Genomic DNA, 27,538 nt, shown 5'->3' with positions numbered 1-27,538 from the left:
AAGAGGTAAGGAAGGCAAACAAGGTTAAGTCCCTGTTTTCTTCTTCATTGCATTAAATTGCTTTGTAAAATCATCCTCTCCAGTAAAAATCTTTGATATTTTTAAACCAGAAAGCAATAGAGGATTTTCATTCACAGAAAATTCTTTTATATTCTCTTAAGATAATTCTGTTTATTTTTTTCCTGATAAAATAATTGCTTTTCCTTCCATCTGTGTACTGAGGAGGACAGTTTTCTAACCAGAAAGAGTGGAACAATTATTGTTAACAGGGAATTAAATTCTAAAATAGTTGAAGAGATAGAAAAAGGGCACCTGGACATTTTCAACAAGTTCAGGTTCCCAAGTCCAGACAAAGTCTGTTTCACATTGAAAAGATATGGCCAGATTTCCACACCACTGAGAAGAGGAAAGCAGATACTGTAATAACACCTCCTTTCTTTCTTTCTTTTTCTTTTTTCTTTCTTTCTTTCTTTCTTTCTTTCTTTCTTTCTTTCTTTCTTTCTTTCTTTCTTTCTTTCTTTCTTTCTTTCTTTCTTTCTTTCTTTCTCTTTCTTTCTTTCTCTTTCTTTCTTTCTTTCTCTTTCTCTCTTTTTTTTTTTTTTTTTTCCTAGAGGAGTGCTGGTAGAAAGGAACACCCCCACTAAGGGATTATATTTCCCAGTCTGTCTCAGAGAGTTCTGTCTCCATTTCCCTTCCATTGAGGGCTTGGTCACCCTCGGGCTATTTCCCACCAGTTTCCACTCTTCTCTAGATACAGCACACAGAAACTCCTGACAGCTGACAGACTCCCCATTGAGCCCTACCTTTTCATGTAGGAAAAGGGGGAAAAAATGAAGAAAACTTGTCTTGAAAGCCTGCAGACTTTCATACCACAAGGAATGTGTTGACCATATGCATCTTAAACCAGACGAACAATGTTTGTCCAGCCCTTGAACTCACCAGTATGCAGCCCTATCCGTTCCATGCTCAGAAGCAAAAACTCAAAACCAGATTTCCTAGAATTTTCTACCAGTCTTTTGCTCAAATGGCAGTGGAGTTGTTGATGCACAATCCCTTACGTGTTAAACTGTATTTTTCAATACGGCATAATTTATCTGTAGGAGACATTGATTTTCACAATGAATTCCTTATCTACAAAGTTTTTTGGCCTTTGTATGGGGGTGTAGCTACTTCGTTATAATTATTATAGGCAAGGCCACCACTGAATTGCTAGGGTCACAAAGCAGACTTTTCATCTTCTCATTTTAATTCCCAATAATATGGAGATGATATATTTTTGTTTTTATCTTCCCTTTGTACCAGGTAACCTACAGAATATTCCAGTATTTGTTCTCCTATAGGTTCTCTATACCTGATGGCAGGTGTAATTAGCTCTTAAAACCTGAACGTCAAGGTGGGTAACAGAACTCTCAAAGCTTTTTCTACAGATAGTTTCTACAGGGAGGATTTGATTCCTTGTGGGCTTAGTGCCTACTGCCTGTAGTTGAGTGAATCTAGGAGAAAAACATCTGGCCTAATTTATCTTCAGGAGTAATTCAGTAATGCTGAATGGCAACCTCTAGGAAAAATCTAAGTAAGAGTTTCTGTAAGCACTAATTTAGGGTTGGTTAATAGGTAACTCTTATTTGTATTTCTTTCAAAGGGATAGATATTTTGATCACATTGGAGCTAATCACTTTTCTTCATTCTGACATAAACATGGCATTATGGTATAATGAGCTCCCAGCCTGGTTGTATGCAAAACTCAACTGGTAAAATCAGGACTGAGGACGGCTAAAAAGCAATAGGGACTATCTGATTTCATAAAGAATCTTTTGTTGGCAAAGGTACGTTTTAATGTTCCATTGCCTCCTTAAAGAGACTCAGCCCATACTTCATATCAACAAATATGGGCTGATTGAAACCAGTTCTGTTGCTTTGTGCCCTGATAAATATGGCCTTCATTTCTCTAGCGCCTAGTTTAAGAAACAGGACCAGAAAGGAGGGTTGGATGGAAACCTGGAAAATTTGGCTGATATTAAGGTGGGTAATACATCAAGTAGAATATCAAAGTAATTGCCCCAAGAATGTATTTAGTATAAATTGTGATGCAGATACTTTAATTATATCTTAATTACTTGAGTACAGTAAATCTGGTGGCAGATCTTTGACTTGGCTTTTAGTATAAATAGTTATGGTAGATTTTTATGTATGATTCCAATTAGAGACAGGAAAGCACATGTCACATAAACCTTTTGGTCTATAGAAAGCCTATAGATCATATCGTTAAAATATTAGGATACCTGCTTCATATTTTTTAAATGTTGGCCCTCTTTCTGAAGCCTGGGATTCAGAAGTTCTTTTAACTATTATTCATCAGAGTTGAGTTCTAGGTAAAGACTTCTTACTGCTAGAATTATTCATAGCTTTGCCTGGTGAGTTCCTAATTTTATACAATTGTTTAATTTTTTAACTGTTGTCTCTGGATGTTCAAAGTGCATGCTTGACAAAAGACTAACTCTGCATTTCTGATTTTTATTTGTTAAGAATTTTTAGTAATGGCTACTCTTCTATTCATCTTCTAAAGGAATCAAAAATTAACATCAGGTTTAGAAACAATCTATTTTGTACATTTTTTTTTATGTCTTGTGAAAGGAACCGACTGAGGGCTTAATAATTGGTATAACAGACACCTTGGTCATGAACATTTGGTCACAAACAGTGACGAAAATCCAATTCTTACCAATTTAGTGAGAAGGAGAGTTTATTAGAAGCCTTGTATAAACATAACCAGTGTAGGTGAATGAAGTTTCTCAGTAACACCTGGAAAGAAAGAATGAGTGTTTCAGGGCTCTCTGATCTTTGCTTCTCTCTGTACAGACGCCTTATTTTCTGAGTCTGGCTTCTTCCACATGACTAGGAACATGGCTTCCAGCAAGTCTCATGGTTTCATCACATGGCGTTATTACCAGAAAGCAATCGATATTTGTTTTCTTGAGTTTTAGGCTAATGTATCCTGGGGAAGATCAATGATTAACCCTCCCTGTGTCCCCTCCCCTTGCCATCACACCACCCCATCATTAGTAGGCAACTCTTCAGTATCTACAGGAATAGAATGGCTCCCATTCAAATAAAAGTATAAAAGGGTATTTTTCAGAAGAAGAGAATAATATGTCCACAAAACAAGAAATTCAGTATATCACTTTTTCCTTGCCATTTATTTATCTTGTTTTCATTCATTAGGCAAGTTTTATTAAGTGCCTACAATGTGCCAGGTAATCAGAAATATAGCAATGACCAAAAAGAAAAAATACCATGATGATCATCACTACTTCCATAGAATCTGACTTATAATACCATCCATCACTGGAATATGGTAGGAAAGGGTCATTTCTGTGTAGACTAAACCAGCATTTTGAATGGATATGGAAGAAGACATGGCTTAGTCTCCTTCTTTTTAAGTCATTTGTAAGTAAATTAGATGTTTCTCACCCTTCCCTCCTCAACTATAGTAAACCAGAGGTTAAGTGTCTCCAGAGATGGTGATGACATGTTTTATTGTATTTCATTTTGGGGTGTGTGTATGTGTGTGTGTGTGCGTGTGTGTGTGTTTGGTAAATATTTGTTAAATCAATGAATTATCAAGGAGTGATGCTATTGTCTAACTACTGTCAGGAGAAGAGTTACTATTAACTGTAACAAAGCAAGCATCATTGTTTTTGTCATTCTTCAACATTTAAGTGGTCAGAGTCAAATAATCCCATATAACAAAGTCATTTTCTACAATTATCTCAAGATATATTTTGCAACTAATTCCTTCTGGCAGCTACATCTGGATGCTGTGTCATTTCAGGCTAGTCTGTGAGAATAACACTGAAGAATTCCCCTGACTCAGATAAAATGATGAGTAATCTTTGCTTTGGAAAAAATTCAGTATACCTGCATTTTATTTTCTCCATTGTGCTTTAGAGTATAGGGCATATAACTCTTTCTTTGGTGTTTGAATATTCATTTGTATTTTGTTTTGGAACTGATTTTAAGTTAGTTATTAAATATTATATGATAGATGCATCTATTATATAAGTTGTATAATATAGAGATTATCTTCATATACAGTTTAAAGATTATGAAAGTAATTTGTGCTTCTAAATACAAAGATATTTTAAAAGTATAAAATTTCCTCCTTCTGCTTTTGCTTTTCTGCCACTCTCCAGGGTAACAATTGTTAAGTGTCTGAATATTTTTATCTGGTGTGAATGTGTGTGTGTGGGGGTTTGTGGGTGTATTTGTATATATACCACATGTACTTGAATATATACCTCTTCTATACATATTGTTCTTTTTTAAAAAAAAAAATTATTTATTTCTTTGGCTGAGTCGGGTCTTAGTTGCAGCATGCGGGATCTATCGTTGCAGTGCATGGGCTTCTCTCTAGTTGCAGCACACGGGCTCCAGAGCACGCGGGCTCAGTAGTTGCAGCGTGTGGGCTCTCTAGTTGTGGTACACAGGCTCTAGAGTGCAGGGGCTCAGTAGTTGCGGTGCGCAAGCTTAGTTGCCCCATGGCATGTGGGATCTTAGTTCCCTGACCAGGGATCGAACCCGCATCCCCTGTGTTGGAAGTGGATTCTTAACCACTGGACCACCAGGGAAGTTCCTATATATATTGTTCTTCAGCTTGCTTATTTTTAGTCATCACTTTCTTGTGGATATCCTCCTATGTCAGTCAGTACATATTTTCTTTCTAATGGCTGTGTATTATTTTGTGGTATGTATGTGGCTTCATTTATTTAACCGTCTCTCTCTCTTACATTATGTCTTTCAAAAAAGTGTTTTGAGTGATGGTTTATTGAACATGCAGGAAGAGCTGAGGATTTCTGTAAGAAAAATACCTAAAGACAGACCAGGTTCAACAAATGGGACCACCTACCTTTTACATTTTAATAGTACTGCTAAATTACCCTCCAAGTAAGTTTGGACTGTTTGCTACAAGGTAGCATATTGTGGTAGCATATTGTGGTGGTGAAACACTTGGAGTTCAAGGGCGTGAGTTTGAATCTCCCCTCTGCTTGTTACTTGGGACTAGCCTGGAATAAGTGAATTAAAATATCTGCATCTTAATTTTCTCATCTACAGAAAAATAATACCTACCTTGGTAGGTGATTTTGAGAACTAAATATGTTAACATTAATCAAGTTCTTAGAAAAGTGCCTCACCTATTTTTATTACAAAATGCTTTCTGGCGTCATGTAAGTACTACTTGCTATTATTAAGGTATTATTGAGCACCTTGTAAGGATTTCCAAGATAAGGAAATTTGGGGTCTCACTGATTGCTTCTTCAGAATGTTATCCTGAGGAGAATGCTGGCTTTGACCAGAGACTTCCATACGGACAGGTGTTTAGTCTCCCACATGTGGACAAATATACACATTAAACTTCTTAATTTTCATAATATCTTATTCTACCATCTGCAAGTCTGCTTTTCAGAGTTGTCATATCTACCTATAGTAGTAAAATATAAATAAACTCCAAGTCGTCATTAGAGTATATACTCTTAATTTAATCATACTGGACCTTGGGAATACTATCTAACTGCATTATTTCACCTAATTAGTCTCAATTATTATATTTTTATGTTATGTTTAGATTTTATGAGAGGTTCAACAATAGAATTTATATATGTTCTATGTTTGCCTTTGAAGATCCTATTACCACCCAGTGCCTCTGTATGAATTTCCATATGAGATGATTCTCTTAGTTCAGGAATAGGAAAACCTTATCTACTCTGATAAACCAATGTCTCTAAGCTAACAGGAGTTAACTGATTGTTTGCCTTTGCATTTTAGCTGCCTTGGAATTGGTACCATGTTCTAGGTCACAGTCACAGCAACTTGATCATCGGGCATGATTTCTCATTTTTGAAATATTTCACTGTATTTTTCTTCTTTAAACTAATGCATATTTTTAAAAGAAGGTGTGATAAGGAAAGTAATATAAAAGTTATATCCACTGTGTTTTAGATGGGATAAGAAATGATGAAATATGAGCTTGATGACAGACAAGACACTGAAAAAATCTGCAGATGTGATCAGGAGTGCTGCTGATAATCATGGGGAAAATCACAGAGAACAGGGGATCAGTTGTCCAAGAATTGAACCACTTTGTAGCTGTGTGACTTTGGGAGAGTCAAATTAACACCTCTGCGTCTTAGTTACCTCATCTGTCATCTGTAAAATGAGGGTGATAATGGTGTCACCTAAGTATGATAAGGTGGTTGTTAGGAGGATTAAGTAAGCTTGTATGTTAGAATAGAGTTTGATGCAGAGCAACTGTTGTGTATTTTCTATTGTTATTATTATACAAAGAAGCAAAAGAAATTTTTTGAAATTACAGATTGTAGATCTTTATCTCAACTCCCAGTAAAATTCTAGAGTGCATTATTAAACAGAAATGGAAGTAGTGATCCCTGGAAGGCATTATGGATTCTCTAAGTTAATTCATGTCCAATTAAATTTATTTATTTTTGATAGGATTGTTAGACATACAGCAGGAGGATGTGCCTGTAGGAGCTAAATTTCAGCCAGTCATTTGATGTGGTCTCTTGTGGGACTCTTTTAAAAGTGATGGGCAAATATGAACTGGGCGATAGTATAATTAAATGAATTTTTAGCAGATTGAACTTCTGTAGACAAATTATACCGATTGGCTAATGAGTATCATTCTGAAAGGAGATCCCAGTGGCAGCCACATGGTTTGTTGCTTTGTTTTTCATTGCATTATTCACCTGTCATGAATAACTTGGAGGAATCCATCAAATCAGGCTTGTCAAATGTGTGGATATCAGAAAATAAAAAGGGAAACTGAACAGTTGGACAAGGAAATAATGATTCCAAAAGAAGTTTATAAGCTTGGATGAACAGCCTGCACCTAAAAAGATGAAATTTAACTGGGATAAATATTTCTCAAATTTGTGGGTAATACAAAATTTACCTGTTACCTTAAATAATCAGGTATTAGGGAATAATAGGATTTCAGAGCCTGCAAAAATGGATTGAAACAAACACTAATGCATTAGAGATACATTTATGTCTGGCAAGTTTGGAAAATACACCACAGAATTATGCATGTGGTTTCAGAAGCAAATGTTGAACGATCTGGAAGTTTTAGTTGATTGACAGTGTGAAGACTGCTGAAAAAGAGCAAGTGTTGTGTTAGGTTGTATTAACGTAATTATACGAGTTAGAAAAAGAGAAGTAATAGTTTTACCATACAGATTGTTTCAATCAGACTACATTTAGAATATTTATCAATGGTATTTAGCTAATTTATTTCAATGAGTATAATTCTTAAAGGTGTGATTTACAGGTGACGTTGGCAAACTCAAGAATATTCAAGGAAGGGTGATTCGGAAGGTAGTCTGCAAGCTATTTTATATGAGGACTGATGGAAGAAACCAAGGATCCATTAGCCTGGGGATAAAGGGAGGCTGCGCCCCTAATAGTGTTTTCAAATAGGTGGCAATATATCCTGTGAATAAATTATTGGATCCCATTTTAGAAATTCGTGTAACACAATTACCTTACTTTAAGCTTTTATGATAGCAAAGTGCTTGTAATTGAATATTAAATATATGTCACATTCAAAGGCAAAAACTAGGACTACATAGTAGAAGTAATAGGAAAGCAGAATTTTTACTTGATACACAGAAGAAACTTTTTTTAATAATTAGTAGGTTCTAAATAGACTTTGCATATTTTTGTGGTATAAGTATTTCTTCTTCATTAAAGGGATGTCTGACTTTTTAAAACAGGTTTTGTATGTGTCATCATTTAAATAATTATTAATATTGTTCTTTTACCTTTTTTAGAACATTGTAGAAATTCTAGGTGTCTCTCACTTTCGTTTTCTTTCTGTGTGTAAAAGGAATATAAACTGTTTGTAAAGCTTAGAAACTTGCTGAGGTAGAACAAGGTTGCCAAAATCCCATAAATTAGAAGTCAACTCTCAATTGCATAGAATTTTATCTTCAAATTCAGGTAGTGATCACTCTCTGAACTGTTCCAGGCCTCAGAAAGCCATCTCTCTCCTCTCAGCTCTGCTCGGGTTTTATGAAGCTGGGCAACCAAAATAATTTAACTGTAAGGCAGAATTTCCTTCTGATGAATATTCTATGATACTATATGTCATAGTTGCAGGAAAGTTTGTCTGTACGTATATATTGTTGGAAGTAAGTTGTTGCTGCTGATATTCTCTATTTTCACTTGATTTGTAACACAGGCACAACAGGATAATTTGTCCCCGCAGGGTGCTTGTCTTCCTAGGTAACAGAGCAGTGTCTAAAAGAGTGCCGTGGTGTATAATCCCTCTTGTTAAACACAAGGAGGAAGACTGTGGGGTGATGAAACCAGACACCACATGGTGCAGGTTTACGTCAGAATCCAGAGGGAATAAATTTGGCCGCGATCAGGTGACAAGGGGTGGCAATATGTGTCTAACCTGATTTGTAGAAACCCTAGTGCAGGTTACGCAGGAAATCTCAGAGACACCCCAGGTAATGCCCATCATATTTTTTTATAAATTTATTTATTTATTTATTTATTTATTTTTGGCTGTGTTGGGTCTTCGTTTCTGTGCAAGGGCTTTCTCTAGTTGCGGCGAGCGGGGGCCACTCTTCATCGCGGTGCGCGGGCCTCTCACTACTGCGGCCTCTCGTGTTGCGGAGCACAGGCTCCAGACGCGCAGGCTCAGTAGTTGTGGCTCACGGGCCCAGTTGCTCCGTGGCATGTGGGATCTTCCCAGACCAGGGCTCGAACCCGTGTCCCCTGCATTGGCAGGCAGATTCTCAACCACTGCACCACCAGGGAAGCCCCCATCATATTATTATTATTATTATTTTTTATATAAATTTATTTATTTTATTTATTTATTTTTTTAGCTGTGTTGGGTCTTCGCTTCTGTGCGAGGGCTTTCTCCAGTTGCGGCGAGCGGGGGCCACTCCTCATCGCGGTGCGCGGGCCTCTCACCGTCGCGGCCTCTCTCGTTGCGGAGCACAGGCTCCAGATGCGCAGGCTCAGCAGTTGTGGCTCACAGGCTCAGCCGCTCCACGGCACGTGGGATCTTCCCAGACCAGGGCTCGAACCCGTGTCCCCCGCATTAGCAGGCAGACTCCCAACCACTGCACCACCAGGGAAGCCCTCATATTTTTTTTTTTATAGCTCTCTTCTTTGTGTTGAAAAGATTCCTGTTTCTAGGCCGTGCTCAAAGGGGGCTTTTTTCCCCCCCAGCCAATAGTATTAGCCAGTGTTTACTAACACATGTTGCTGTAGGCAATCGTTTGGCATACGGAAATAATCAGTTCTTTTACACTTACGATCTCATTTAGCCCTCACAACATTTTTATAAATGAGGAAATGAAGAAACTGAGTTCAGGAATGTTAAGTATCTAAGATCAGACAGCTAGTAAGTAGGTGTTCCTGCTTCTTCTGACTCCAAAGCTCATAACCTTCTTTATTATTCTATAAAAATTCCTAATATACGGCAACTCCAAACTAACTTGGTCTTCATCGAAGCCTACTTAGTGGTGCTGTAATCTGATGCTACAGACGTGAGTGAGGACCAAGGACTTGGATCTCATGAGGCTTGCAGTGTAGCTGGAAGAATATCCTTAGACAGATAATGTTAATTAATGACAGGCGCTACCACGGGAAAGTACAGTTTAAACCGTTATCTGAGAGTTCAAGGAAATATCTGATTGTTCTTAAGTGTGAGATTGCTGAAATGGGGATTGTGAGGTCGATATTGCATATAATATCTTGACTGTAGGCCCAGAGTTTCTGTAAAAGCCTTGTGCTCAAGACAATAAGTAATTTAACTTAGTAAAAGGAGCAGACTTCAGTGTTGGCTAGACCCATCCCTTCCTAGGTACCAGGTCTCAGAGGCACTCTATCTTCTTGGACATCCCCTTTTTCTGGGTGAAATAGGCCTGATTCTCAAGGCTATTATAACAAAAATTCTGCATCTTTTAAGTCACACATTCACATATATTACTATAGCATGTAATTTCCCCATAAAATGCATGCAAGTAGAATAGAGAAATTGTAAACATCACCCTTAAACCCTTAACTAGTAACCACATATGTTAGGAGCAGACAGCAACCTAATTGAGGTGCAGATATTAGGTGGTGGGCAAGATGCTGTCACTTTCTATGTGGTTAATTTTCTCATCTGAATACTACCAGCCATTCAAATTCATGTCTCATCAAAATGACATGGACCTTTGAGGTATCTCAAGAACAGTGGAAATAGGGAATGTTAAATATATGAATCTAGGAGTCTATTGTAATACAAGTAAAACCTCTGGAGACTTAGCACGGAAGAGTTGTCTAATATGTATTAGCTGCTTTTATTGTATTTACACATTGTCATCAACAATATCATAATATGTACAAGTCCTGTCCTTCCACTTGGTAGCTTTATGACCTTGGACCAATTACTTCAACTTAGTGCATCTCAGAGGAAGTTAATCCTGCCTCTTATATGCATCTCATTGAGTTGTTGTCAGGGTCAAATTAAAAAATATATATATATATGTTGTATGTAAGCAAATGAAATAATATATGTTGTGTGTAAACACTCTGTAATTGTAGAGAGCTATATAATGGTTTATTGTTATAACCTCCAAATCGTTTACCTAATACATGAGACCTTAAATAGCTAAACATTTTAATGAACTGCCAATATGGATTAAGGGAAGACACTTTAATGTTAGAGAAAGATCTAAACATGTATCATTGATGTGATTTTAAGTTGTAGAAATCTTTTTATTTTACAGTCAAGTAAGTAAGCTCAGAAAATTTTCTTCAGGGCCTGAAGGACCAAGACTTCAACTATTAGATGAACACTGGTCTAATGTGTTTATCTTAGGGATACTGGAAATGACTTTTCTGAGTCAGCTTGAGTAAGCTTTAAAATGTTTGATACAAAGTATTCCTGGACCAGAAAAATGCTGAAAGAATGAACCTAAAACAGAAAAATACATTCTTAGCATGGCCTGTGTCCTCAGTGATTTAGCAAATATCTGTTTCCTTCTCTTAACTATATTGCTATCCTTGTCTGCAAGTTTCTTTTTCTCCTCCTCCTGGGGCATGTAGAAGTCTTGGAGAAGAGGTTTCTGGGACAAGAGTCTGTCTTGCCTCAAAGTTGTATGAATCTAAATGTCTTTGAGATAGGCTCTGATATAGTTAGTCACATTAGTAAAGAAGGTGACATCCAGTGGTGTTTTGCCAGTTTTGCACATCTGTTCATATCCTCTGAAAAGTACAAGCGAATCCATTGCTAGGGAGGTAACTGATTGTGTGTGTGCTTTGTGTCCTTAGCCATGGAAATTCCACTTTTGGGAGAGCAGTGCTGAATTTGCAACCTGTTGGGAGTAAAAATGCGGAAGAAAGAAGATAGTTGAGAATTGCGAGGACTTTAGTGCATGAGAAGGAAGCATGAGAGATATAAAACACAACTCAGGGAGACAGAGTCAAGTGGAATCACAAATATAGCTCTAACACGGCAGAACAATTTGTTTCACAAAGAAAGAAAGGGCATTTTATGTAAAGGTTGAACACTGTGACAGACTCTGATTTGTACAGAAGAGACAGTGATATCTGGCCAATGGTTTCTGATTACAGCCTTTTCTTGGCAGTGCGAGCTCTAATAATTCTAGCTACAGATTTTCTTAGGGAAACAGCAGTTTTAAGAGCCTGTTTTTGAGGAAATAAGTTATAAAGCATTTCCATTTTCAGCAAAAAATTTTTTGAAAGGGACTAGAAAAGATCACTTTTTTAGCCAAAGTAAATAATGTAGGAGAAAGAAAACATAGAGCTATTAGAAAGGAGAAACAATTCATGGTATTTGTGGAAAATATGATTCTGTACTTCTATACTATTAGAACTATTATGAGTTCAATTAGCTGTTCCTATAGATAATAATTATCACAGTTCAATGGCTTTTGTATGTATTAACAATAAAATGTGAGGATAATTTATAAAAAAAAGTGTATTCATCGTTGCAACCCAAAATATAAAACACTTAATAAAAAGCTTATTACAGTTTATAAAATAAAACTTCAACACATGGAACAATGTGTGTACATTTCCTAAAAATTTAATTAGATGTCTCGTTTAATTCCTATCTAAATTTCATCTGGAAATATAAAGAAGTGAACAATGAAAATTTTAAGAAGGAGTAATGAGAGCTGTGTCCTATCCAGATAGTGAAGTGTATTGTAATATTACAGCAATTTAAGCAGGGTGGTGCTGGCACAGGAATTGATTGAAAGTCAGGGGAGCATAGCAGGACCCCTGGATGAGCCCCAAGGATAGTGGTTTGCAGTTTATTTCAGAGGCCCTGAAAATTCCCAGAAGTGCCTTCAGCCATTAGAGGGAGTAAGTTCTGGGGGCTCGGAGCCCTCTCATCTCTACCTCAGCAGCAGCTCTGCTTTTGTGCATTTTATATACTGGGTTCCCACATTTATATATTGGTTTCACATCCAAAAGAGTTTTCATTGCCCTAATATTACTGTATGCCAGAGGATGCCTCACTAACCATGACCGGCTTATGAAACAAATTATGTTGGGGAACCTTGACTTAACATTAATAGGAGGTGGGAGCTTAAGTTAGTTCTTCACCTGGGTGCAAAAAGATACATTCCAGATGAACTAAAAAATGAAAACATGAAATACCCGCAAGAAACATCTGCAGATATTTACACGCTCTCTGGATAAAAGGAACTTCTAAATGTAAGAGCAGGTGAAGTCACAATAGAAAAGTCTGATGGAGTAGTTCATGTGAAAATAGAAAACTTTATGTATCTCCCTAAATATCCAAAAAATAACCAACAAAAGGAATAAAAATCTATTATTAACATGCACAACAGTGAATATGTCCTACTATATAAATAGCTTTTTACACATTAATGAGAAAGACAGAAATATCCCATCTCATGTCCCATAGGATATTCATTTGAAATAAAGTTTTTGTCCTCCTTAGTATTTACAAAAATATAATTAGAGTAACAATGAATTGCAACTTCTTTGTCCTACTATGTTTGCAAATATTGCTAAAAAGATAAGATTTAATACTGGCAAATTTGTGGAGAGAGAGGCAGATTCAGTTCTGCTTGGTGAGAGTATAAATTGTTAAAATATTTCTGCAAACAGTTGACAGTGTATCAAGAGACATGACAGAGCTCACATCCTTTTGACTCAGTAATATTCTAAGAACGTTACATTCATTATATTCTTTGGAAATTTACATTTATTAATTAAGTTTTAAAACAACGTAAATGCCTATCTTCAGTTACCTGTTAATTATGATGCACATTTTGAAGAATTTAAATTACATGAAGAAAAGTAAGACAGCTAACTATGCATACATGTACTTTATATAATTATAATTATATTTTAAAAGTATGTATGAATAGAAAAAACTAGAAGGAAAACACAACTATTAGCAGGGGTTAATATTCTTGGTTGTAAGCTTATGAGTGCACTTTGCTTTCTATAATATAGGTATGAGTTTGCATTTTTCCAGTTTTTACAACCAGAAACCAAGATGATTTTATTAATAATTATTATCTATGGCAGACTTTGAAATTGGATTTCCTATTTTGTTGCAATTGTATCATTATTGCCCAAGTCGGTTTGAACATGTTTTGATTATCCAAAATATTTATTGGCCCTCTTTCTAGAAAAATCTTATTATGATACATGACCTTAAAACTTGTGGATAATCCTACTCCCTTCCCTTCTCTATTGCATCCTTGTCCCCTGTTTCTAAAGAGGTAGGTACAAGGTGGAAAACAATTGGAAGAACATGCTAAATTCAAAATAAGTATTACATAACCAGGAAGACATACTCAAATACTAGTTGTATTTGAGAATGTCAAGAAAGATAATCCAGGGAGTATGATTTTGCAGGACGTATGAAACCGTTAACACCTCATAGCCAAGACATCAATCGTTGGGGCGTGGGCAGTTCCTCAGTTTAACATCTGGGGCTGTAGTTTCACTCTGACTGTGGCTTCTTCCCACCGTCCTGTTGGAGTATGGCTGCCTGCGAGTCTGATTCATGTCTCTGCCATGTGTCATATTATTTTGACGCTCTCCATGTTTTGTTCCGTGAAAGTAATCTCTCTATCTTTTGTTCTCTAAATGTTCCCACAGCTAGTTCAGTGAAGCTTGTTCACATCCAGGACCCTCTCCTTCTCTGTCCCCTTTCTCTGTCTTGCAGGAACTGAGGGTGGCTTCTGGTGTTTGTGTGGCTTCATCATTTCCTTCCTGCCTCTCATCCACTTCACGATGTAATTCTTGGCACTTTTACTTCCTTTGTAGAGTAGGATGTGATGTCATAGAGAAGGGGACAGGGCTATCCAAATTCTCTCAATTGCTGGGAGGAGCTGCCCAGGTGTGCTGAGGGGCCTGTACTCAGGGAGAGAAACAGGGAGTCCTCCACAGTGAGTAACCCCACTTTTGAGCGTGCCCAACTTCCCATTAAAACGTTACCCAGTACACTGGAGTTTCCTTTTCGGCCCTTTCTAGATTTCATCAGTTTGCCTTTTGGACATTCCCAGTTCAGCTCAGTTTTCCTCCTTTCTCTCCCTTCTCCTCTGTCCCCCTCTTTCTGCCATCCCGTGTCTCTCCCCGCCAGTTTCCCTCTTCCTTGCTTGCTTACTTGTGTATGTCTGTGTCTGTTGACCTTCTGCCCGTATCTTCGATGAGAGACCATTAGTGTCCCCAGCATTGCCTATCATTTGGGGTGACACCCACCCTGTATGCAGTCCATGTGACCACGGCATCTCCTTTCAGTAATTCATAAGTATGCACTGTTCTACTTGCAGTTCTTCTTATTTTAAAAACTCTGTCGGCTATTTCATTTTCATGTCTGTATCTTTCCTGCCTTTCTTTGTGACCTAATCTTTTCCCCTTTTCAGCTCTATTATGCAGTTTCCTTCTTGCCTTTTTTTTAACCAATATTTGTACACTTTAGTCCTCTTCCTATACAGCTATGCCTGTGTGTCTTCCCCCCTTGACAGTTCAGCTCTCCAAAGCATCCTCTGTGAGGACAGTTTTCCTTCTTTCCTATTGACATACTTGTTGCTACGCTCTCTTTCCAGTGTAGCTCATATTTCGCTATTCTTTAAAGAATTACCAACTGCAACTAAGAGACTGATCCAGACTAGGAAAAATGGGGAAATTTCCTGGGAACTAGAAAGGGGAGAACAGGAAAGTGGCCCTAATGGTGAGGTAGGGCAGGCTGTGTATGTAACTCACTGGAGAACCTTGAGGAGCAGAACCTTTGCTAGTGACCTAGCTGAAATTTAGCCATTGATCGTAGAAGAGATCACAGAGCTCTTTTGAACATATTTGGAAGCCTTTTTAATTTTTCGTTTTTAGAGTGACCCTGTTAATTCTTAATAATTATGAGAATTCTGGTCTAATATTCATAATAATCATAAATTAGGACTCTAGAATTATTAAGTGCATGGGGCCATGACTTGTGCAGAAGCTCCTGTACAGAAAATTTAAGTCGGTGTCATCTACCCTTGGAGGAAGTCATTGTGAAGATGTGTGTACACTTGTTTCTTGTACCCAGAGGTTGTCCTGTGGACCTTGTTGGTGAGCAGTGTGGGCATCGTTCTTTACAGATTTCACTACATGTGAAGTCCCTGGGTAAATAAAAGGGGCTTGCTTTCCAGGGGTGATGGTCTAATGCCTGTGGAAATAATTAACTGTGTCCCATATATTCCCCATACTTTGTTTAAAAAAGTTCACTTCCACTCAAAAATAAGTAGGACAGAAGGGGAGAGAAAGAGAATAGGACTCAGTTCATAAAGCTGAGATGGGCTGAATGGGAAGAGGAAGGGATTTACTTGAAATGAATTGGAAAAGGCAAAAGAAAGGAAACTGAGCTGAACTGGAAAACACACTGTAATGAGATACTTGGGTTTCTGTATGCTTTTTTCCATTTTGGCCATGAAGGGTTTTTATTTATATTTTTAATACAAGAGAAGTTGATCAAAATATGAATCCAGTGAGGTTATTTCTGACCAGCACTTTGTTCTCTGCTCTTGGTGGTATTCAGGCTCATGTTTCCAAGGCCTTAGAAATTTAAGAAACATTTTAACAGCCTGAAAACATGACTTTAACCATAAAATGTTAGCAATTTTTAATAAAGGAAATTATATACATTTATGAACTTGGTGTTTTCAGGTTTCACATTTCTTTTTTTGGTGTGTATGCCTTTGTGACATTTTTGCAGAATGACCCCTATATGTTGCAGAAATTGCCATAAACGTCCAGAAAAAAAGTTATGTTCTCACTTTGGACACCTGATCTGTGTGATGGAACCTAATTTTGGCATAACAGCCTTTTTAAAATTTTAAGGAAACATTGCATGATTCACACACATTTTCATCTTGTACATTTCTATGCAGTAATCTAGGAATCTTATGTTTATTTTTATTTTTTTAGGCACTAGAAAAACACCCCAACTCACCAATGACAGCAAAGCAGATATTGGAAGTCATTCAGAAAGAAGGGTTAAAAGAAACAAGGTCAGTATTCATATTTACATTTTCTGTTTTCATTGATTAATAATTGCTACTGATTGCAAAGTAATAGGGGTATCTAGATTTTGATGTTGTAGATGATTGTGAATTAAGTAACTACCTGCTAATTCTTTTGTGACTACCAAATATTTGGGTGACCCAAGATTTCCTTGGAACTACCTGTTTGCTTAATAAATTAGACAGATTGATACAGAGTGTACTTCATTAACAAAGAGCCGCACTGTGTGAATTAGCCTCTAATTGGAGTTACTCATCTTTCTCTTTCGTGTAAGAGGAGACTTTTGTTTCTGAAAGTGAGTAATGAAAGAGAAACTTTTTTACAGTCTTAATAGATTGATCCCAAGATATAAGATGAGCTCACTCTGATAAAATTCGAAGTGCCAACGAATATGGTTGAAAATTTAGTCCTCGTATTTCGAATTACTCTACTTGGAGCCTCATTAATCAATTATTGAGTCTTTAAAAAAATAACAGTTTTATTGAGATAGTCATATACCATAAAATTTGCCCTTTGAAAATGTACAATTCGTTGGTTTTCAGTATATTCACAAAGCTGTGCAGTCATTACTGCTATCTAATTTTAGAACATTTTCATCACCCTGAGATGGAACCCCATACCCCTTAACAAGTCACTCCCAATTCCCTATTCCCTCCAGCCCCTGGCAACCAGTAATGTACTTTTTATGTCTGTGGTTTTGCCTATTCTGGACATTTCATATAATTGGAGTTATACGCTATGTAGCTTTTTGTGACTGGCTTCTTTCATTTAGCATCATGTTTTCAAGGTCCATCCATGTGGTAGCATGAATCAGTACTTCATTTCTTTTTGTTGCCAAATAATATTTTATTGTATGGATATACTATATTTTATCTATGATGATTATTTTTATTTAGTGATGAATTTTACAGTTTTGGCTTTATCCAGTAGTTTAGGGTCATATAAATGATCTTAAGGAGGAAAAAAAGTTTGTTACAGGGTAAAATAACCATAGGGCTGTCGCATGTGTATCTACTCATCCTTGTTACATAGAGTGAATTTTTTTAATTGTATGAAGTTGTCTACCTATAAGCCATTGAGAAGGCAGTGATCTCAGCTTGGTGAAAATTAAATCTGCTGAGTTACCTTTTGAATCTGATCTCAAGATAGAACCTGCTGAGAGAAATCAATGTCCTCCCGAGGCCAACTTTTCCTAAAAAATTGGTATTACCTGTAACTCCCATTACTGTAACATGTGAATCACATCAGCTTCTAGCTGTTTAAAATGCATCTCTTGCAAGTTTGATCCCTGAACATCACAATTTAGTGGGGTAGAGGATACCTAGGCTCAATTTTTCGTCTCTGTTTTGGAGGCTTTTTCTGCCTGTTCTGAAGAAAGAGCCTGAGCTAATGTAACTACCCTGTTTGCAATAATTGTTCCTCCGCAACGTGGACGTAACACTGCGGAGGGAAGTTGCTGACAGAGCCTAAGCGCTATTCAAGGGGATCCTTGCTTCTAAGCCAGACGCCAGTGTGAGGAGTTAGGGAACAAAATGGGGACACCTGGAAATTAATTTTCCCCTTACTGCCTGTCAGAAACCCTGAAAATATTTATGCCATTTAGAAAGCACTGGAAATGTTTGTGCTACAGCCAAAAGAAAAAATGGGGTAAAAATCTAGAGATCTCAGCTCCTGTCAGATGTGGGCTCTGAGCCAGAGGAACCTGAGAATGCAGGCATAAAAAGCTTCTATAAGCAGACATTTGAAATTTGTTCATCATGATATTCTTCTCCAGAGGAGTGACTAGGCCACTATGAGCTATTATGTACCTTGAGATATAAAACCCCTGTACCATGGCCATGAACAGCATCTTAATTACACTTATCATTGTAACAACATTTTTCATATTTTTTTTCAAGATGCTGGTCTTCCCAGAATGGTATATTAAAGGGCTTTAAGTATATGTTAACAAACAAAACACAAAGCAGCTTCTTTAAAGAGTAAGAACATTGAAAAGGAAAACATACCCTATTCCTCTAAATACAACCCTCCCTCTTCATCCCCTCCCCCATTATTGTGTCCTTCTGTGAAGAAAAAAAAAAAAGTTTGTTGTTACAAGTACTGATGAACCCCTATAGGACTATTGAAAGTACCTGCAAGGAATTCACAAGTTAAATAGGAAAGGGACCAGGCAAAGAAAGAGACCATAGTTCTATTTTAAGTTCTACTCTGTAAAATCAGGTCTGTGCAAAGGGCTTCAGAGTATGCATTTTATGTTCTCATTTCTTTCTGTTTCTTTGAATTCTCCCTCATGTCAGTTGTGACAGTTACTTATGGCTCGTATATCTGTGACTACTCTCCCCTTGTTATCTAGTTTGCTTATTAGACTCACCTCTAAAATGAAAATAGTGGGAGGGTGGGATAAATTGGGAGATTGGGATTGACGTATATACACTAGTATGTATAAAATAGATAACTAATAAGAACCTGCTGTATAGCACAGGGAATTCCACTTCGCTGTACAGTAGAAACTAACACAACATTGTAAAACAACTATACCCCAATAAAAAAATAAGTAAAAAAATAAAAGTAGTATGTAGATTCTGAGTGAGTTTCAGCTTTCCTACCTGTTGTGTATATTGCTTTAGGGAGCAGATTCTGACATTTATTTTGCCTACTTAATGTACTCTTTTGCTACCTTCCAAATTCTTAAATGTTTTCCAGGTACTTATGGTAGCTGAGTAAATTAAGTGTAACTATATCTGTTTTTCTTAAGTAAAGTTACATTTAGAAATTCCATCATCATAAGGTCAAACATAGCTGTTTCATTTCTAGATGTTTATTAATGATGTGTTTTTCAAGATGTGCAGGCTTTCAGATATGCCTGATTAACTGTAGGGGAGTGACTGTGAAAGTTACTGATGTGTCCATGACCTCCCAGTGGTCTCTATGAATGAGAGGTCACGTTAGTGGCCCTCACCCAAACAGTCCACCACTGCGCCTGGCATTTCTGGAAAAGAGAAGATTGGCCCCTTATCCATCATCATTCCAATGCCATTTGTTTTAAAATAACACCATTTGTTTCAAATACTGGGTTGGGGGGGGTGGTGGTGGCCCTTCCTTCTGTGTGTTAGGCAGATCTCCTGTAACACTGATCTCACTGGACTGTAAATTTGTCCTTGTTTGTCTTCCCGCTGGTCTGTGAGCTCCTTAAGGGCAGGGTACCCAACACTCCTGGCACTCAGAAGATACTCAGTAAATGTTTGTTGAGTAAATAATCTTCCTCAAGATGTTAACTTGCTGGTCCTTAGTGATGATTTTGGCTTGCATTTAGAGTTAGAAGCTTCTTTTTAACATGACAAGTTGTATTTTTCATCCTATTTTTAATTGTTTGTTTTAATCAAAAGGAATCTACCAGCTTTGTGGGAATTCCATTAAATAGATGCATGCGGATAGCCTCTGGCAGATTAGCTGTGAACTTGAGGAAGGTTATTGTGCTGTTGCCTGTTTTCATACACTGTAGGTGCCTCTGGTTTAAACTTGTAACTTACAATAAAAAAGAAACCAATAATTTTGGCAAAGCTGATATGAGTATTTGAATGTGTTCAGTATACGTGATATTGTTAATTTATTTGACTGAGATAAAATTCTTGACATTTTATGGTACCTGTTCCTCTTTTCCAGTGACACTTTAAATTGCATAATTTTCATGTAGACAGGTTAAAACGAGGACAGCTTTTTATATCATGTTCTGTGTATCTTCTTCAAGTTATTGATGAAATGTGTAGTATATGATTAAACTCTATTTGGAGAAACCAGGCTGAAATAAGTACTCTCTGTGTGGTTTACAAAAAGGTATATAGATAAAATAAATTGTCAGAAGGACATATAGTTTTTGTTGGGAAAAAATTAATAATATGATCATGGCATGATTTCCTAGAAATTTTTTAAATAAAAATATATTTGTAAGTTTTAATTCCCTTCTATATAATAAGATAGAAGATTTTTGTCAATATAATTTTATTCTGGTCCATCTATATTGTACTTGCTTTACTGATTCTGGGTATTTCCAGGCTTCCGTTACTTTGTGTTTATGAGTTGTCAACGACTGATAAGACACTGCTATTTGGAATGCTTTTCAGATGATCAGAATCTTATAATCAATCAAAGAACCGTGTTGCTTGCATAGAGAGGATAGAAATGTGTATATTCCAGACTGCGGCTTTTATGGATGGATATTTGATATGCCTGTTTGGACTGCTTGGCTAAACATTCCCACTTCCTCAGGGAGAGAGGGTGCTACTGTAGACTATAGCCTTGTCTGCAGTAATTAAACATATGTCCATAGAAAAGGAGAAGGACTCTGGGGGTTGTCCTAATTCTGCCTTTCTGTTTTTGGTTTGCTTATTCAGAAGTTATAATTCCTTTACAAAGAGGACTGAGGGAGTTTTGATGCCTGAGGATATGTTTTTCTCTGTTCATGTAATTTTTAAAGTGATGCTTTCGAAGAAATATGCGCTCTGTTTTAGTGACACACCTGGGGCAGCAAGGTCAAGGAGTGAGGTCTGTAGCACTTACCTAGCAAGAGCAGAGCAGCCATTTATCAGTGGGGATAATTTCTTATGTGCTGGGCATTATTATCACAGGATACCTGTCATTAATGTAGCAAAAACTGTGATATAGTTGTCATATTACTTGATAATAGGTAAATTGCTTTCTAATGGAGGTGAGGCAGTCACGAAATAAAGGCCAAAAAATCACAGAGCAATTAAAAAACCCTCTGTTGGGTTGGGGGCAGGGCAATATTTATAAGGTACACTTTTACAATACTATAGATGCCTTACTTTAAAAATAATATATGTTAGATTTCATTGACCATTTATAGAGCAGCAACCTATAATTACATATCACAGTAGGGACATTTGAAAAGGCTTATAAACAGTCTCTCTCGTGCTTGGTATTATTCACCGACATATTTTTGATTTTGCAATGTGAAGCATGCACTTGACAACCCAAGATTTTGTAATTATGCTGGTATCAATGAGAACTTTTTATTCCCCCCGGTAATTCTTAGAATAAATTTGTTTTAAGCTACTTGTCTTAAGGTCTTTCATGATTTCTGTTTTGCAGTCTCTGTCATGATATGCTGAAATTAGGATCTCCACTTTGTACTGTGGTTTATTAAAGATTTTTCTAGGGGGATAAAATGTCAGAAAATTCCATTACCACGTATAGTGACAAACAATAAAATTTCTTGGCATTTCTCTCGGTGAGATTTACGTTTCTAATTAGCACTTTAGGAGATGATTCTTTCTCGCTGCCGAAATGTTTTGTCTAAAGATAAGAAAGAAACACAAATAATTTCAACTGCAAAATCAATTCTTATCTCCAGACTCCATGTTGGCGTCGCTTCTTTCATACTGAAACGGTGGTCTCGTTGGTTTGTGTTGGGGCATTTTAGAATTACAGTGTTAACTCATGGTGTCATCCTTGCCATTTGCTAACGTCTAATTTTCTCATTGTGTAAATGGTGTGAGGGATTCATCCTTAGAGAAGGATGAATGAAACAATGGTGTTATTAACCAGAATCATAGGGGAATCTGCATGTATTTATGTGTGTATATTAGGTGTGTATACGTGAGTGTGTGTGAGCAAGCCTTTAGAATAATTTATCTCTTAGTTGACATAAACTTTTACTTGTCATTACTCAGATTAGAAATCTCAATCAGGGTCATTCCTAACTCTCTTCTCCCATCCCCCCCCCATGGCCAGTTGGCTTTTGTGTAGTGTTCGTTCTGTGTCCTAACTACATCTTTCTTTCTCTATATCCCTACTCTTTGCCATTCATTCTTTGCACTTAAAAATTTTTAACTAGATTAATGCAGTATCTTCTTATCTGGTCTCTTTAAACCTGGTCTCCCGTTTTTTAAATCTATTTATTTCTCAAACAAACACTACCCCATTTATAGTAGCATTTTTTAACTGATAGTCCAAAATATCCCAGAGAATATATTGTGCCTAATAAGCTATGAATCAAAAGCTATTGTCAGTTGTATGTTTGGATATAATTAGAGGAAATCAAGCATGATACTTTTTTCCTAGTCACATGGTATCTGAATAAATGCGTGATATTCTGATTATGTAGGGTTTATGATGTGAATGGTGAGTGCATACATTATACCTTACATTTAGATGAGATTTGGAATTTCTAATCTGGTCATTTTTATATACATTTGGTTCTTCCCAAAATATGTCACTTAAAATGTTGTTTGTTAGTATTATATGCTTTGTTTGTGCATAATTAATTAGTTTTAAATTAAATGGTATAAAACTGATTAAATAAGTATTCATAATTTATACATGGATATCACTAATTGTTTAAAAAGCAACTAATGTATCATAATTAAACTTTTTTTAAACTTAAAGTTACTTTTTTTTATAGTGACATAGTGATTGAGATAATTCTTCAGGGGATGATAAGGTGATATATTACTGTGAAAGCATTCTCTGAGTTAGAAAATAATTGTGTGAAATATTACCCTACAAGGTCAGATTTCAACTCCTCAGCACAACCCTAATCAACCTGATCTTGGGCAACTTTAAAGCCTTTGTAGTCAAGCATCTGATGTTGGAGCCACAGTTGACTACAGCTGACCCTTGAACAACTTGGGTTTTTGAAATTTGTGGGTCCACTTATACACGAATATTTTTCAATAGTAAATCCTACAGTACTACACAGTCTGTGGTCGGATGAATCCGCAGACATGGAGGAACCACAAATATGAAAGGCTGACAATAAATTATATGCAAATGAACTCCCATGTTGCTCAGGGGTCAACTATACTTGCCTTTTGCTGTGAAATCTCCCCCATAATCTTTTCATAATTTGGAAAGTAGAAGTAGAGCCCACGAGACATTCATGAACTATGTTTTGTGTGTGTGTGTGTGTGTGTGTGTGTGTGTGTTGCACGCTCTGCTGGTAATTTTCACATTGTTCCATAAAAGGACTGCCGAATGAGGAGGGAGCACTTTTCAGGTAGAATGCCTCAAACTAATGTACTAAGTTTGCAACAGGACTCCTCCTGGTTCCCAGCTTGAAGTTATAATGATTGGTTAGTCTGCTCAGGCTGCCATAACAAATCATCATACACTGGGCGGCTTAAACACCAGAAGTGTATTTTCTCACATTTCTCTCTAGTTCTGGAGGCTAGAAATCCTAGATCAGTGTCCGGGCAGGATAGGTTTCTGGTGAGGCCTCTCCTCCTGGCTTGGCAGACAGCCACCTTCTCACTGTGTCCTCGCATGGGCTTTCCTGGGTGTTTATGTGCAGAGAGAGAGAGCAAGCTCTTCAGTGTCTCTTTTTATAAGGATACTGCCCCTATCAGATCAAGCCTCCATCCTTAGGACCTCTTTCAACCTTAATACCTTCCTTAGAGATCCCATCTCCTAATATAGCCACACTAGGGCTTCAACATAAGACTTGGGGTGGGGGAGACACAAAAATTCAGTCTACAACCGTGATTCAGAATTTGGAACTTTATTTTTAAAAAAAAAGAATTTGGAACTTTACATTTCCAGAGCTCGTGGCATACCATAGAATTTTTCTAGAATTTTGAGTATCTGATTCAACTTAGAAGGTATTCATAACACTATGCTTAACACTGTACTGTGCTTCTGTTTTTACATACTCATTCGTGTTTTCATATGTTATTCCTAACATATAAACCGGTAGAATACTTGGCTTATGTTTTGTGTCCAAATATAATGTGTAGAGTCACATAACATAAATTGATTTGGATTTTATTTGAAGGCTTTGGTAAAAATAGCTGTGGTGACTGTGTATAACCCTCAAGGCATCAATATTCACTAAGGTATGCAATTATAGCTGTGAAATGGCCATTTCTTAATACAACTTTTTATTCTGTCAAGCTTCCTTTCTCCATCCTTCCAAATAATTGAACAAAAAAGGTAATTTAGGTGATTTCAGCTTTATTGAGATCTAGGTATAATTTACTCCAGAAATACTGAGCACTCTATAAATATTTCAGTGCAGGAATAGGAGCAGAAATGGATATAATATTACATTGTATGTGAGTCTTTCTAAGTATCCTATGAAGGTTAAGATCTTTGTGGAGAAATAGGTATTTAACTGGGGTGGTATTATTTAATTTTTTTTTCTAGGTGGTGTTTTTCTCCTTATCTCCTCATTTCATTGCTTGTGCTCTTAATTGCCACATGCCTAAATGCTTTTGAACTTGACAACATAATTCAAATGCAAAACTGTTGATGTGCTGACATGGGGACTTCTTTTTATAGTTGATTTGTTTTCAGAGGAATAAAAATTATGACATTTTGTTAAGCCAGGTTTTCTAAAAGCTACAAGTGCATAATTCCTAAGAATAAGTCCTAGCTCTTTCAGGACAATTAAGGACTATTTATCCTACACCTCCTGAGATGCCTTATGCAGAATCAAATAGATAATTCTGTCTGAAATTCAGATTTTTTTTTTTTTAAATTTTTGGCTGTGTTGGGTCTTCGTTTCTGTGGGAGGGCTTTCTCTAGTTGCGGCAAGCAGGGGCCACTCTTCATCGCGGTGCGCGGGCCTCTCACTGTCGCGGCCTCTCTTGTTGCGGAGCACAGGCTCCAGACGCGCAGACTCAGTAATTGTGGCTCACGGGCCCAGTTGCTCCGCGGCATGTGGGATCTTCCCAGACCAGGGCTCGAACCCGTGTCCCCTGCATTGGCAGGCGGATTCTCAACCACTGCACCACTAGGGAAGCCCCAGATGATTTTTATTAACATTTTTTAAAAAAGTTAAGTCCTGTTTTAGGTGCTGTGCAAGGCTTGTGTTTGGGCTCTGCTCTCTCTTCAGTTTGTTGGTAACCATCATCTGGCCAGGTTCAGGGTACTCAGGTGTGTGGGTAGAGCTTTTCCCAGGTGCTTACTAGTCAAATGAGAGAACATCAGAGAAAGGAAAACAAGTGTGGACATGTAGAATTTAATCAATGAAATACCGACTAAGTGCCTCCTTTTTTGCTCACTGTGTAAAGTCCTGGGGGTTTTGTGGAAGCTTTAAGGCATGTCTTCATCCCATTAACATTTATTAAGTACATGCTATGTTCTTGAGACTGTGGAAGCTGCTGGATTAATAGATGAGTAAAGTGAAGTTCCTCCTTTTGAAGGTTTAACAGTGTAGTTCCAGACCCTTCTCTGAGTCATTTATTTACGTCTTTTAATCTCTCCTCTGTGGAGTATGTCTTCAGCCTAGTACATAATGGCTTTTTATTTTTATTAAAAAAATTAAACTTTGGAATTTCTAAATTCTCTCTTGAATTCTTAATAGAATATATGATATTCTAACATAACAGGAAGTGCTGTCTTTGCATCACAAATACAAGCTCATTAAGATTAGGGACACAGATCTGTGTATTCAGTCATTTATTTTGCCTGGTGCTGAGATACCATGCTTTATGCAGTATGTCAAGCAGATTAATGAGTGGGGGCTTGATGATTAAAAGAATACCTATTTTTTTTTTTTATCATTTACTTATACTAGACCCAATACTAAGGACTTTACATGAATTATCTTTTTAAAAAAGTGATATCGTATTTATCATTTTACAGATAGGGAAACTGAGGCAGATGAGATTAAGTAACTTGGGATAGTTCATTCAGCTAGCAAGTGACATATCTGGGATTTGATGTCTGATTCAGAATCAATTGCATTTAACCTTTTGAAATATTTGTAGCCTGAACCTAATAATATTTTGATTTTAAAAGTATTGGCTATATGATTCTATCGAGTAAATACTCCCCCGCCCCCTTAGCAGCTTTTCTGGCTAACTGTTGATTGTTTATATATATATTACTCACTGAGATTAAAGTCTAGCCTGTAGATAGGTGTGTTGAGACTCTCGATTTATAGCCTATTTGTAAATAGGGTTGAAATTTTTAAAAAAATTCCATTTCCATAACCCAGATTTGGAAGATACAAAGCCTTTCCTGAACTTTCACTGTTAGGCTTGTCCAACGTGAGGAAGATGATCTTTAGTGAAGTTTTGGGCTCATGGATAGCAGCAAGATATATTTGAATTGTAACTTCTTACTGTTTTATTTAGAAGGTGATGCTGTAAGGGTGGGAAACATACTTCAGGTAATGGAAGAACCAAGGACTTTGTAGGACTCTCACTGTTTTGTTGTTGATATTGGACTTACAGATTGTTTCTGGGGAACTCGCCAACTGTGACCACTCAAAGCATTAATTGCTAACAAAAGGCAGTTTTGGAGAGTGGCAGTTACTATCTTTATGAAATAACTGAATGAAAATAGATGAGACTGATTAAACGATACTTAGGTGGGGGGTAGAGGAGGCTAAGTTATTAACATTGTCCTGTTTTTAAGATATGCATCTAGGGAAAGGAAAAAAGGTACAAATGAACAGATAAGTAGCGTCCGAACCAGCATTGCTGCATTCTTTAGGACGTTTTCTTAAGCAGAGAATAATCAGATAAACTTTACTGTTATTGGTAATCTGTATCATGACCACTTATCCATCCTTCCTCATCTCATCCGTCCATTGTATTTCCACTGGGAGATAGAAGAACAGCACTCTTTCCTTTTTATTTTTATTTCTTATTTTTACAAAAGACAGATGTAAAATGTCTGGGTAGAGCACTTTCTCCATCAGACCACTGCAGATAGCCTGAATCCATGACTTCATTCCTCTGTAACCAGTCTGAGTGAAATACAACATTTTGTACAATGATTAGTTTTCAATTTTGTTGCTTAATTTGCGTTTGTTGAAGGTGACCTACTGGTTGCTAGACGTAGGAAACTGGCATTCATGAATATTTGTTGGAATAAGTTGTTGCTAGTGGGATAGTCTAAAGAATGGCTAGTAAATATGTGACTCATCTTTGACTTAGAAGAGGGTGATCATTTCAGAATTTGAGAAGTGCAAAAGAAT

The 27,538-nt window shown here is 37.0% G+C and overlaps 1 protein-coding gene across 3 annotated transcripts in view; it reads left to right on the top strand.

Moving 5' to 3' along the window:
• Positions 1–27,538, top strand: part of ASXL3 (ASXL transcriptional regulator 3) — a 188,286-nt gene that overhangs the window by 15,881 nt on the left and 144,867 nt on the right. For 2 of the 3 annotated variants that reach the window (XM_082415962.1, XM_082415961.1), the window contains exon 1: positions 16,635–27,538. This exon is cut by the window's right edge and continues 23,879 nt beyond it. Coding sequence is in view for 1 of the 3 variants with exons in the window: in XM_082415963.1 (XP_082272089.1) it covers positions 16,498–16,584 (87 nt within the window). In the remaining 2 variants the exon portion in view is untranslated. Of the gene's footprint in view, positions 1–16,497; positions 16,585–16,634 lie in introns of those variants that run through there. The other variant, XM_082415963.1, reaches the window with a different exon arrangement.

This window comes from Balaenoptera physalus, assembly GCF_965194825.1.
Source record: "Balaenoptera physalus genome assembly, chromosome: 12".
NCBI lineage: Eukaryota > Metazoa > Chordata > Mammalia > Artiodactyla > Balaenopteridae > Balaenoptera > Balaenoptera physalus.
Note: the sequence above shows the minus strand (reverse complement) of the source record. Positions and strands in the feature narration are given on the sequence as shown.